We start from the raw sequence: 15,396 nt of genomic DNA on the forward strand, positions 1-15,396 counted from the left end.
GTTTCAATGAGCCGAACTATTCATTTTATCAGATACTTTGTGTATTTCATTTACACAAAAAATTAGATTAATCCGATAATTATAACATATTCAATTTTTCTGTTTGCCACAAAAAAGTAATAATAATAAAAGACAATTGTGTTTTTGAAAATAAATCATTCAATTTTTTTTACAACATGTCAAAATGGCAAATTTATGATGTATATTTTAAATTGTTATTGTGAGACACTATTAATGAGTCTTAGCATTTGATTCCAAACACTAGACCATTTTTTGGTATTCTTTTCTCAACTCTTAGAACCGCTGAAAAATTAAGCAATGTTGGTGGTAGTCATTTGCCTTTCAAATGAACAATAAAATTGATGGTCATGTATTCTTTTTGGACTTTGTTTATGCGAAGCATAGAGATTCAGATGCTTTTTCATTTTTAAAAATTCATATCAATAAATTTTTATTTTAAATTAAAAAAAATTAAAAGAGAAATTATAATATTTATAATAAACATATTAATTATAGATAGTTGATTTTGTACTTTGACCTTATGAAATGAAATGGACTATAATTTTTTTTTAAAATCTAAAATGCTATTATATTATTAAGACTGCATTCATTCTGAATGGGTTGTGTGAGTTTTTTTTCTCGAATATGTAACATTAGAGTTTTGTTACAATTGTTGACTCGATGTTTAGCATAGCTCTGTACATATTGATGCAACTTCGAATGAAATTTTTTGCATTTTTCCTCAATTAAAGTCGGATAATCTAATTTCATTCATTCAATCAAATTACGCTTGAGCTAATAAGATTTCTGCTACCTCATATTGCCATATGTTAACATGGCACTAAGTTTGGAATGTATCTTTAGTCAGAATACAAGCTATGATCTTCTCTTGTTTATAGCAAATTAGCGTAGTAACTTCGAAAGAGAAAATAAACTCAGTATTGCAAACTAGAATAAATTGAAAAATCATCATTTCATAAACTACCAGGAATCAAATACATAATAGCAGGCAAAAAACAAAAAAAAAAACAAAAAACAAATATAAATTAGAAAAAAAAAAAAGGATGCAAAATAAAAGGTGGCCAGTGGCCTAGAAGGAAAGAACAATCAATAGAGAGATCAGTCTACAACTCATTCATCACAATTTGTTCTAGCCAGCTTATTGAACCTTTCATGAGTTCAGGACTAAGTCTAAACATAAGAACACAAAACTCCTTTTGATTCAACCTCCCATCGCCATCCAAATCGCCTTCTTTTAACATACACTTGAGCTCTTCATCGCTCATATTCTGCAACCCTAACACAGCCGAGTTCTTCTTTAAGCTCTCGAACGTGATGACCCCTTTATCCCCATCCATCAACAACCGAAACCCATTACACAGCTCGTCCATAAATCCTTCGGCACCCAATTTCTCCACCATTGATGGAAAAAAGTCTTCGAACACAACCCCATTTTTCGACGCCATTAATGGGTTGAATGTGAAGTTGGATTTAAAGCTTGGAATTGGATAATGACTTTGGAGATAGATTGAATGGATTTGAGGGGGGGTTAAATAGGAGAATTGGAAGAAGAAGAGTCCTAGGAAAGAGTTGAATAGGGGTGCCAACGAAAGTACAGATAAGAGAGAGGCCAAGGGAAGTTTGTTGTGAGGCACTTTGCTGATTGATTTCATGGGGGGTTTCTTAAGGGTGGGTGCTTGAGGGAGGGTTCTCCTTCCTAGAAATTGCATGGGAAGGTGCCTTTATTTTATCAGTTGCGCGGTCATGGCAGAGCATTTTCCTATGTGGAGAAATATGCTCTGATTGGCCCCACAAATTACTGAAACCGCCAACGCTTCGTTATTTGGGCGGTAAATAAATATGTATTTATATTTTTTTATTACAATAAAAAATAAAAAATAATAAAAAATATTTTTTATAATCAATGGAAAAAAAATTAAATATAAAATACTTTTTATTTTTTAACGGTTTATAATTTGAAATTTATGTCACTTTAATCCCTAACTTTTTAATTGTGATACATTTAATCTTGAATTTTGAATTTTATTTCAAATAAAGACAATTGAAGATATGCTTAATTTGAAAGGCAAAATCGTCAATTTGATAAAATATAAACTAATTTGACAAAAATAAATTTCAAAAAACTATTTTATGAATTTTTAAAAATGATTTCTATCCAGTAAAGATAAAATTATATAAAATTGATAAATCTTTTAGACATTTATTTTTTTTACCAAATTAATTTTTATTATGTGTTTGGATGATGATATGTAATGAGTGATTTTTTTTATTTTCATTAAATTAGTTTCTATGTTTTCAAAAGTCAAATATGGTGACAATTTTGATATCATTATTAAATTAATCCATTAAATCAAAAATTCAAAATTAGAAATATTTCATATATTAAATATATAAATTATACATTAAAATCCTAATAACCACCCATTACATGATGATCATCCAAACACATAATAAAAATTAATTTGGTAAGAAAAAAATTAATTGTATAAAATATTTATCAATTTTACATAATTTTATCTGTAGTGAGTAGAAATAATTTTAAAAATTTTAAACATTTTTTTTTCGACGTTTATTTTTATCAAATTAGTTTATATTTATCAAATTGACGATTTTATCATTGAAATTAAACAATAGTATTTCAATTGTTCTTATTTAAAACAAGATTCAAAATTCAGGATAAAGTAACACGAGCCCTAAACTATAGAGACTGTTAGTATAATTTTTCTTTTTAAAAAATAAAAAATATTTTTCAAACTAAAATTTTACTAATATCACTATATTACAACCGTCATTCTCGCCTCCACCATTACAACACCATTACTACAGCCACCATCATCATCATCGTCGCTGCCATCCCACCACCATGCCATCAACTTTATCTTTGTTCCACCACTACCACTACCAAATACATTTTTTGGAAAAAATTTTCTGCAAACAATATTTTTCATCTAAACAAACGGAACATAAATCTATTTGCCAAAGATAAATAAATAAATAAAAAGCATCAGAAATTTAATTAGAATGTGATTGTATTGTGCAGATTGAATTTGTGTTGTGTAAGTCCATATAGATAAATCTAAACCATAAATTGGTAATTGATCTAGGTAGAATTATGGGTGAAAAATCTGGATTTGTAATCTTCTCGTTATTATTTATAGAAAAATTAGATAATATGTAACATTGCCTATGTCATATTCTTATCTAATGAAAAAATTATAACGTACACTAAGATTGTATTTGAAATATGAATTTTCATTAAAAAATTATAATGAAAAAAATGAGATAAATGTGAATAAAATACAAATTAAATTCTTTTATTTCCCTCTCTTCTTTTTTTTTTTTTCCATCTTTATCCGAATTTATAATCTAAAAAAACACTATATAAATAGATCATCATTTACTACCTAAATATTTGTCAGAGGTGAATTAACACCGCCCGTTCATAAAATTAAACTTATCACTAGGTCTTGTTTGTTAACGTTTTCAGTTTTTAATTTATAAAAAATAGAAAAATTATTGTTTTGTGTACAAAAATATTTTGAAAATAAATAAAAATAAAAATAGAGAAATATATTTGATAAGTTGCCGGATTTGATGGTCGGATATGGAGGGTAGACGGATGTGGAGACCGCTAGTGGTGGGTTGCCGAAGTGCCCGTCAGAGTTAGTAGTCAGAGTTGTCGGAGGACACAAGATGATCAGAAGGACGTCAAAAGGTAGCCTAAGATCATGACGGTGACTGCCTATCCATCGAAGAGCTGTCGAAAATTGGCCAGAGCTTGTCACCCATCAACGACGATAGGTGATGGTGGTGGTGGTAGGTGGTGACCAAAGGTGGTGGGTGAAAGGAGAAAGTTAAAATTTGTTTTAAAAATAAATGAAAATATTTTTTTATTTTTAAAAATTTTAAAATTAATTTTTTTAATTAAAAAAACGACAATAAAAAAAAGAAACACAAAACGTGTGTTTGATTTTGGACTACCACATAGGTAATCCAAACATAATACACCTTACCTTACGTATGTGATTTGTTCCACCGAGGGGTGCACACGTTACAGATATAGGGTTTGCCACGTACAAAGGCTGACAAAGGAGGATAATGGGAGAGCGTAAGGATCCTCTAGAGTTAATCCTCTAGAGTGATCTCCTAGAGTGGTTAATCCGACGGCTGATAATCAAACTCACCAAAATGACGTCGTTTTGGTGAGTATTTTGAAAAATAAAAAAAAATTCAAATTTCTTTCGTTTGTTCTGGGTTTCACTTCTATCACCGACCCATTTCCTAAACTTAACCCCACTCCGGCATAGCGTCCCTCGCTGGAGCTCTCACAGTCGTCGCCCGCCCATTCTCAACGATTCGTTGCCTCCTTCGTCCTCGTCGTCTGTCGCCCACACCGCTTCTCTCTTCCTCCTTTCATTGTCCTCCCCTTAAAGCAATGGGTCTTAAAGCAGAGTGAGAAAAAACTGTTTCTTCTCTTTTTTCAACCACACGCTTCGTGTCCTGTCCCATGGATGTGATGGGCCTTGAAGAAGACCAGTTTTTGTTTCTGGGTTGGTTCTGAGTAATCTTTAAATTCTCTCTTTTTTAGAGTTCTTGACAAGTCTCTCTAATAAGGGTGTGTGAAAATGCCGATGTATCAGCCTTGTAGTCGGAGGAGGGACAGTGGTGGGCTTGTTTTAGATCTGGAAGCCGCCGTGAAAGATGGGATTTTGGGCGGTGGAGCCACCGCCGGAGAGAAATTGGATCTAAAGAAGATGATTGAAGCCAACATTCATTTGCCCTATTTCTTTGGAACCAACGCTAGATCTTGTGACTCTCTGCACAGGGCAGACCTACGAGAGATCCAACTTCATTTGCCCCACAACGATGCAAGATCTTTGGGACGATTCAGTGACTCCAAACAAGACTCTTCACCATCTAATCCACAGTTGGTTCTCTCAAAAGTACTTGGCGATGAAGAAGAGATCAGGGGATGTGCAGGGGAGAGCTTTGGAGCTTTGGGAGACATTTCTTTTCTTTTTTTTTTTTCAAAATACTCACCAAAACGACGTCGTTTTGATGAGTTTGATTCTCAGCCGTCAGATTAACCACTCTAGGAGATCACTCTAGAGGATTAACTCTAGAGGATCCTTACGCAATGGGAGATGGGCAATGGATAACAAAAGCTGCAAGTATAACGACCATTCAGGCATTATACAAAGGGCTGTTCGGGAATGAATTGTTTTAATAATTTTTTAGTTGTCTTATTTTTTTTATGAGGTAAAAAAATTAATGTATTTGAAAATAATTATTTTAACTATATAAAAAAAATACGAATACTAGTGTCCATCTACCGCCGATATAGTTGATTTATATATTTTTGATTGATAAAGATTTAATTATGTTATTTGAATTGTGTTTTTAGTGAAATTTCACTGACTCGGTCTCTGATTTGCATTGGCTTAAGTTAATGAAATTTCACTGACTTGCATAATTGCACCGGCTTCAATTAGTGAAATTTCACTAAGTCTCTGTCAATTTTCGATTGATGCCTGTGAAATTTCACTTGACTTGTGTAATTGCACTAGTTTCAACCCGTGAAATTTCTTGAAATTAAGAATCTAACTTTTGCAATTGACCCTCATTTCTTTTTATCCTTTAGAGTTCCAAAAAAAAAAAAAAAACATTTTTTACTAATTTTGCACAATAAAGTTTCACTGTGCAGAGTCAAAGACATTTCACTATATATAATGAAATTTTATTGATTTAATATAGAAAATTTTAAAATTTATTACTTTAGAACCTTCAATTTGAACCTTTTAGTAATAAATTCAGAATTAAGAACCTAATTTTTGCAATTAATAATCAATTTTAGATTTTCTAGCGTAAAATAAATTTTTTTTTACTGATTTTTCACATCAAAATTTCTCACTCTGTACAAAATCAGAGAAATTTCACTGTGACTTAACAATATAGTAAAATTTCATTAATTTTTTTGTTCATAATTTCATGTTTTGTTTTTTTGGGTAAGTAAATAATAATTTCATGTTACTCATGAATTTTGTTTGAATAATCTTGTCAATAGAATTCTAAAAATGTAAATTTTATAAAAATGAAGATGTAACTCAAAGTTATTAAATTAAAATTTTAAAATCACTTAAACAATGTAAAATGTATAATTGTAGGCCTATTTTTGTCCAAAATGATTAACCGTATTTGTTGGATGACTGGAACTATTATTAGAAAATTATTTGTCCTTATTCTTCTAAAATAATATTAGTAGGAATTTTGGAAGGAAGGGAGGGGGAATAAGAATTTGGGGGGGGGGGCGCAATAATAAACTATGGCAAATATGTTCCGATTCAAATAACATCCATTGACATGCCCAGTGCCACCTATAGACAGCCATATGACGGAAAGCCTTCTAAAAAAAAAAACTGAATTATAGAAGATTTTATATAAAAGATAGATGAATGACAAACCAAACTACAATGATATGAAGCGAGAGGGATAAGGAAACTTCCTTTCCCACCCAAATAACAAGAAAAATAGTTGTCACAGTAAGAACATTCTTGGAAACTGTGAGATGCATAGATCTATCTATCTATCCATGTATCTATCTAAGGTTACGCTAAGATACATATCCTTAAAAATGTGTACACTACAAATATTATAATTGAATTTTCTTCCATCATAATAATAATAATAAAAAGTTACAAATAAATTAAAACCACACACGGTATAATTAATAAAAAATCATAATTAACATTATATTATGTATAATTATGTACAAAATAATTGAATGCGCACACATGTGCCGTCACTTCTAATACTATTATAAAAGAATATTTGAGATGGTGTTGACATAATATAACATTTTAATTTTTGAAATACCCTTTTATAATTTATTTAAAATGCAAAATTATATAAAGAGAAATTTCAAATTTGAAACCAAGACTTTTAGTCTAGTAGACAAGACTCTTAATGCTTGAATAACATAAATATTTTCTTTTAAATTACAATTAAAATATTATATTTTTCAAATTTAACAACATACCTGTCGAAAGGCAGACACCATATATACAATAAACAAACAAACAATGAAGAGGAAAAAGAAGGGTAAGACAACTTTCTTTCTGATCGTATTTCTAGAATGAACAATTGTATAGGGAGTTTTTTTTTATTTTTTATTATTAGATTTTGATTAATAAGTACATTTGCTAATTCACTACATATTATAAGGCAAATTACACTTTACCCCCTTAACTATCACCATTTTCATTTTATCCCCTCAAACTAAAATTGATACAATGTACCTTCGTTAACTTAAGAAAATTTTCAATCTAACCCTTATATCTCCATTTTGTTAGCAAAATAGACAGAAAATGTACATGTACTGTGCACATGTTTTATTTATGACGAAAATATCTTTTAAAGATTTGTCACAAATATGACATGTACAAATTACATGCATCTTTTTTGTCTGTTTTGTTAACAAAATGAAGACATAAGGATTAAATTAAAAAAAATTTAAAAGATGAAGGGAGTACATTATATCAATTTTTTTTGTCCGTTTTGTTATCAATTTTTAATATCCCATAATTTTAGTTGAGCTGCAAATCAAGCAGCTCTATCTTTGGGGCTGGAATTCTTTGTAGTGAATATACATGCAATAATTTTGTTGCAGTAATTCAACTGTATATATTTAAAATTAAGGTAAAAACTACGTCATTTCAAGGTAAGTGATTTTAATGTTATCTTACTTTACTTTTAATTCAAATCATTGAGTTATGTACTTTATTAACATGACTTCAATTTGTTTTTTAAAATAACATCATTATAAAAATGTTATGATAGAAAATTGGGCTCTGGCACATTTAGTGTCAGAGAAGAAGACATTTTTCGTCCAAAAGGGTGCAAGACTTGGAATTACGGGCTTTAATCTTTGTTGGGCCATGGTGGTGACAACACATTTGGAGTGTCGTGGTGAACAGGGTGACAAACAGAGTTGGTGCATGGAAAAGGGCCAGCGGACAGCAAGGCAAAGAGTTTGTCCGTTGAGATGATACCATGTTTGAATTATGTGAAAGAAAAGATTATATTAAAATTGATTCTAATTTTTACTAGAGGGAACTTATTAATCACGAAAATTTAGAATGGTGCACAAATAATCAAAGTAAGGAAAGGGGGAGAACAAGGAAGCACAATATCTATGTAATATACATTACCAACACAAAACAAGTTATATTGTAATACATCTATTACAAATCGATTCCTTTAAAATGATTGAAGTGGAGATAGTTTAATTTCTACCGATCTCAAATTAATTTCATTTTTTAAGTAGATATTTTTTTCGATGAGTTTACAAAATGAAAGTTTCGAATCATTAAGACAAGTCTGATGTGGAACTCACTAAAAGGCACAACACGAACCCCTTAAAGTCATAATTTGAGCTTATTATGGATTTTTAACTCCTTAATATGGACCTCTTTAATCTTTTTATTTTGTATCTCACTTTTTCTCATGAAATTTAATAGTCTTCACATAGAATATATACAGCCTAGAAGCACTATCAATTGAAGGTTTGTTTTTATATATACACGTAAGATTCATAATCAGAAATGCTATAAACCTATAAAATTTACCTAGCATTTTACCCAAAAAAATGAGCATATGGTCTAGATTTAATTGAAATATAGGATCCACTACAAAACAACTAAATCTAGACTATAAATCATCTTTCATGGCACATTCATAACAAAAATTTTGAGTACTTAAATTAATGTAATGTCCCATGACACCAAGTCTTCCTCCAACTCAAGTTCACACAGTATTGAATTAATGTAATGTCCACAGGATATATATAGAAGAAGGAGAATGATATATAAGTCTATTTTTTAGACCCACTTTTTGAACCCAATGATGTCATGACCCGAACCCGCCCCTATGGGTTAAGGACATAACCGGCTAGTAATCCTGAGATTACTTACGGCCTCAAACCTTAACAAACATAACTCATCAGAGTAAAGGGGCCAAATGAAAGCAAAAATTTAAAATTTTGTCCATAGAGCCGTACATATATGCACTCAAAACAAACCATGCACATATACGTTAATAACCCACAACAAGTACAGTATCACAAAATCCTTTACAGACAGGATCATCCAAACTGAGTCAACCCATATCAAAACTATATACAGATGTATACAAAGTCCTTGCCAACAAGACAAAATATAATTACATAACAAAATGGCAAGGATGGGTCTCGTACGTGAGACATAAGGCTGACTCTCCAAAACTCATGTTGTTCCTGGCAGGCTTCACTGGAGCTGGGTTTGGACTTCCCTCGGCTCACCTACAAACACATGAATGAGCGTGAGCGATAGTCCAGTGAATAATATCGAATACATAAGTTACATAAGCAATATGAAGAACAACATGCTCCGAACGGCCTTGGGCCCAAAGCATATTTCTGCTTAACATATATACTTATACAAAATTCAGATCAAATGACCGTAGTTCCAAACATACTGGCCTTTGGCCCAATCAGATTTCCATTCATGTCAAAACGGCCTTCGGTCCATTCATTTATGTCAGAACGGCCTTCGGCCTATTCATTTTTGTCAAAACGGCCTTCGGCTCATTCATTTACGTCAAAACGGCCTTCGGTCCATACATGCGTGTCAAAACGACCTTAGGTCCATTCATTTATGTCAAAACGGCCTTCGGCCTATTCATTCATGTCAAAACGACCTTCGGTCCATTCATTTCCATCAAAACGACCTTCGGTCCATTCATTTCTATCAAAACGACCTTTGGTCCATTCATTTCCATCAAAACGACCTTTGGTCCATTCATTTCTATCATGTCAAACTTTTGTCCACAATCCCAATTAGCAACTCATAAAGCTTATAAGGGAAATAAACAATTGGACATTGACAAGCTTTCAAATATCGATATTACTCACAGTGATCAGCTTGTGGATTTGCCCTGGAGCTTAACCCTACACATTTCATGAACACAAAAGGGGTCACTAACAGTTCAGTCCGTTCTTTGATTCGCATATTCCTCTTTAGGCTTTATTTTTATCTCATTAACTCATTTAAAATGCTTAACATATGCCTAAGAGTGCTTACAAGTGAAAGAGGACGGAAAACGAAACACAGAACGAGCATACAAAATTTCAGAGAACAGGGTCCCCGCTCGAGCGTCAACTTCCCTGCTCGAGCGGACCCTTAAGGCCTGCAAAAGTACTGGTTACATGAAAAATACGCTCGAGCGTGTAATAGAGCGCTCGAGCGGAAGGCCTGTCTACAAAAACTCCCCGTTCGAGCGTGAGATAGACCGCTCGAGCGGACATCCAACTCTGCAAAAAGTGCTGGGAGCACGATTTTTCCGCTCGAGCGGACATAAAAAATCTGGATTTTCCAGATTGAGTTCTTGAGCTCCAATTCAATTTTCCAGCTACATTACTTACATGCAATGGCTCAAATCTCAAATATAATCATACTAACATGGCGCCAATGCAAGATTATAACATTATGAAGCTCAATTTATTGATTTATCTACATGCATGTCCCAAAATATGTCAAACTCAACACCAACATAACAAACTCATGCATTCAAGCTCATATCTTCTCAAATTGTACATGCATGTGATGAATTAGCCACATTCCCAACTTAGATAACACAAATGGTGATCAAAACATGAGTTTCCTTTAACATTTCACATGGATTATACACAATTGTGTTCAAACATGCAATTTCAAGGTAAGTTCTTACATGCATGCACATATTAAGCTCCAATTCAACAAATCCAACACAAATTCGTTTCAATCTTACACTTGATCACCAAATTAGCTTGAACACATAAAATTACAAACTATAATCCAAGAATTACTCACCTAGAAGCTTTGATCTTCTAAGCTCTAGTAAACTCTTGAGCTAAATCTCCAAAATTTCCAAGTTTTAAGTCAAATTATGCAATTCTCTCCCTCTCTCTTCCTAAGGCCGACCCTCTCTTCTCACTCTTGAGTCAGCATCAGCCAAAATGATATAAGGAAGGAGAATTGACTATAATAAGGTCCCTATTTAACCCCGCTCAACATATTATTTCAATATAAAATAATTGGGCACTTAATTCATTATTTTAATCAGTTTAATCTGACCAGAATCAATTTCCAATTAAATTTTACCGTAGGCTCTACAAATTATGCCAATCACAATGACGAAAACAATTTCGGGTTCTGTGGCCGATAAGGCCCTCAATTTAATTTCCAAAGCAGATTATTCGAACAGATATTCCTACGGCGAACAGATAAAACTTCAAAATCACATATAATCATATAATGGCACATAAAATCATGCTAAACACATAATCATACTCAAATTAAGGATCAATTAGCATACTACGGAACAGGAGTATCACCAATGATGTGTCAAAAAGACAATTGGTTGGGTTTAGAAAGTGGGTCAAACTTTTAGACCTAAATAGCGATACTCATAGAAGAATTCATGTGAGAACAATTGAATGAATATTGATTGTTTTTTGGGTTGTTTGCTTAAAAACTATTCACTTGTCATTTTGGAAAGTCAACCCACAATTTTTGTAATGAAGTTGGTAAGGTAGTCGAATGAAGAAAAACAATTGTGAACTATAAGTGCAATGTGGGCGCTGAGTTCTAATGTAACCAATTGATGCTTCTAAATAAAGCTATACATAGAAAGTATTGCAATCCAGATTACAAATGCACGTTTACATTGCTTTTCCACTGTGTAAGCTTTTCAAGTTCACAATCAAACTAGCTTCCTAGAGAGTAAACACCTTATCTTGAGATCAAGGATGTAAAAATAGATCGAGGCCCATGGGCGATCAGCGGTGGGCTTGGCCCGAATAGGTCCGAACCTGAGTCCAGCCCAAGACTATGGGCTTGGGCTGTCATTTTGAAACTCGGTCTGGGCCGCCGGCCCGAACCAAAATTTTTTTGCACCCTGTGGCCAACCTGCCCTGGTCTAGCAGCCCACCCGCCCCCCTCCCTCAATTTAAATTTAATAAATTGAATTAAATTTGTTAGTTACTCAATTTTTTACATTAATTACTTCTTAACATATATTAGTTGTTATTATTCACTCATTATTTAAATTAATTGTTAGTTCTTATATATTATTTTACTTACATTATTATGAATCCTAATATTCCTAATGTTTATGTCGATATTGATACATATACTATACAACATAAATTTGTTAATTTTTCTTTTAATGTACCTAATACCCTTCTTCCAATAGTTGGATCATCATCTAGTGGCACAACTAATGGTGTTTGGGAACATTTCAAAAAAATATCTACAAATAATTCTGATGGTACAATTACATTTAAAGATGCCTGGAGTTCGAGCGTGGTTTTTGGATGAGCTGGCCACAGAATCTTCATGAAACTCAAGGAAGTAAAATCAACTCTCAAGCAATGGAATAAAGTTGAATTCGGCAATCTGAATGAAAAATTAATTTCCATTGAAAACCAACTGCACATGTTGGATCTCCTTCAAGAGAATCGTTCTTTAACTGAGGAGGAGTCTATCAACAAGAGGAAATTGAAATTTGACTTTTGGAAAATCTCACGGTTGATTGAGAGCATTTGGCTACAAAAATCAAGGCAACTTTGGTTCAATGATGGGGATAAAAACACTAAATACTTCCATATGGTTGCAAACACTAGGCAGAGGAAAAATTCATTCGGAAAATTATTCATCAATGGAGAAAATGTAGAGGATCCGAAGCAAATAAAAAGTGGAGTCAAGTCTCATTTTCAGAATTTTTTCTCAGAAAAATGGCCTTCAAGGCCCACATTCTCAGGATCTTTTGAGCGTTCACTTTCAAATATAGATGCAACCTTCTTGGAGCAACCATTTTCAGAAAACTGAGATTTGGGATGCAATAAATCACTGTGAAGGAAGTAAGGCTCTAGGCCCAGATGGCTTCAGCATGAAATTTATCAAAAAATGTTGGGCTTTCATCAAGGCTGATATTTGTCTCTTTCTCAATGAGTTTCATCAAAACAGTAGGATAGAAAAAGGTCTGAATTCTACCTTCTTAATCTTGATTCCAAAAATTCCGAATCCATCTTCTCTATTTGACTACAGGCCCATCAGTTTGAGAGGCTGCATTTGTAAGATTCTAGCAAAAGTTTTATCAAGAAGATTGAAATTTGTCTTGCCCAAATTGATAGATGAAACTCAGTCAGCTTGTGTAAAAAGAAGGCAAATCTTAGATAGCATTCTCATAGCCAATGAAGTTGTTGATTTGTGGAAACACAATTCTACAGGAGGACTCCTTCTCAAATTGGATTTTCATAAGGCTTTCAACAGTGTTAATTGGAATTTTCTCTTCCATTTGCTTCACAAATTTGGTTTTGGTGATAAATGGATATCATGGATTAAAGAATGTGTTTCTTCTCCTCATATATCAGTATTGGTCAGTGGCTCCCCTTCTCAAGAATTTTCTCCACAAAGAGGATTAAGACAAGGTGACCCTCTTTCTCTCTTTCTCTTTAATCTTGTGATTGAAGGACTAAATATTCTCATCCAAAGGGCTAAATGCCTCAATCTTATCAAGGGTGTGGATATAGGTGGCTCAAGGCTAAGCCTATCACATCTGCAATTTGTAGATGATACCCTTATGTTTTGCAATCTAGACTGGGATGAGATAACAAACCTGAAAAGAATTCTTAGTTGCTTTGAGTTAATCTCTGGATTGAAGATTAAGTACCACAAGTCTGTAATTTGTGGTAAACATGAAATTCACATCACAAGTAGCTGGATTTTTCAATTGCAAGAGTGAAATTTTTACCAATCAATTATCAAGGAATGCCTCTTGGGGCGAACCCAAAAAGAGTATCTACATGGAAGCCTATTATAGACAAAGTGAAGAAAAGATTAGCATCATGGAAAAGGAGGTACCTTTCTCTCGGAGGTAGAATTACTTTGATCAAATCTGTACTATCTTCTCTTCCACTCTACTATATGTCCATTTTCAAAATCCCTACCAAGGTGGCAAACTTAATTGATAAATATTAGAGATCTTTTTTTTGGAGAGATAGTGATGACAAAACGAAATTACATCTTCTCAACTGGGAGGTGTGCTCTGCTAGCAAACATTTTGGTTGTTTGGGTTTCAAAAAGATTAAGGAAGCCAATGATACTCTACTATGCAAATGATGGTGGAGATTTGCCACTGAAAAAAGTTCACTATGAAGGAAAGTTTTATATGCCAAAAATAATGTAAATGGAGATGTTTGGTTACCAAATGGCTCAAACTTTAGATACTTCTCCGCAATGTGGAAAAGTATTTCATCTATGGAAAGGTATGCTTCTAAAGCAATTGCATTATTTTTGGAAAATATTCAGTTCAAGCTAGGTGATGGTAAAAGAATCAAATTTTGGTTTGATGCGTGGGCCTCTTGTACTCCCTTGTCCAACCTATATTCGAGACTCTTCTCTTTAGCTACAAATAAAGATTCTTTTGTTCACGAATATTTGCTCTCGGCTGTGGATAATCAATCTCATTGGAATATCACTTACAAGAAAAATCTGAGAGTTTGGGAAGATGAATTGCACCTTGAGCTGATCAGCAGATTGTCGCAACCAATCAGCTTTAGTAATAATTGCGAGGACACTTTGTTATGGGCTCCTATACCATCCGGTTCCTTCGCAGTTAAGTCTCTTTATGAGATCTTTGAAAGTTCTCTTTTTCCAATTATGAAGATGTGGAAATCATTAGCACCTCCCAAAATCAAAGCTTTTGGTTGGCTTGTTTGGTGGAATCGGATTGCCTCTTCGGATCATCTTGCCCGAAGGTCCATTATTCCTGTGGTTAATCATTATGCATTTTGTGGTATGGATAATGAAAATGCATCTCACCTACTCTTGCTTTGCAATCATGCGTGGAAGGTTTGGTCTGAAATTATGTACTGGTGGGGCTCTCAGTGAGTCTCCCCTTGCTCTTTACAAGACTTGCTTTTATGGTGGTATGGTCAAAAATTCAAAAATCTGGGTGCACTCATCTAGGAAGCAATTCCATTGGCTGTGGTTTGGAGCTTATGGATTGCAAAAAATGACAAGATATTTAACTCTAAATGTAACGACCCTGCCACGTATAATATTTTATATTTGGTTAATTAAGAAGATTTGGGATTTTAGTTAGTTATTATCATAATTTAAATTGGGAATTATGAGAATTGTAGAATCGGATTCGTGTATGATTCTATTAAGATTTATTTTGGAATTAGAAATTAAGGGCCTAAATGGCTTAAGGAAGTGAAATTAAGAAGTTGAATCAACTTAATTGTAATTACAGGCCCATTTGGGAGTTTAATTAATATTTAGTTCAGTTTAGTAA

The 15,396-nt window shown here is 33.1% G+C and overlaps 1 protein-coding gene across 1 annotated transcript; it reads right to left on the bottom strand.

Moving 5' to 3' along the window:
- Window positions 1-1,124: 1,124 nt before the first annotated feature.
- Window positions 1,125-1,466, bottom strand: LOC114318769 (calcium-binding protein KRP1). The gene has a single exon (XM_028265728.2). The coding sequence runs from the start codon at window positions 1,464-1,466 to the stop codon at window positions 1,125-1,127; it is 342 nt and encodes a 113-aa protein (XP_028121529.1).
- Between the last annotated feature and the right edge of the window lie 13,930 nt (window positions 1,467-15,396).

This window comes from Camellia sinensis, chromosome 9 (assembly GCF_055761805.1).
Source record: "Camellia sinensis isolate YWXY chromosome 9, ASM5576180v1, whole genome shotgun sequence".
In the NCBI taxonomy this organism is placed as follows: Eukaryota; Viridiplantae; Streptophyta; class Magnoliopsida; order Ericales; family Theaceae; genus Camellia; species Camellia sinensis.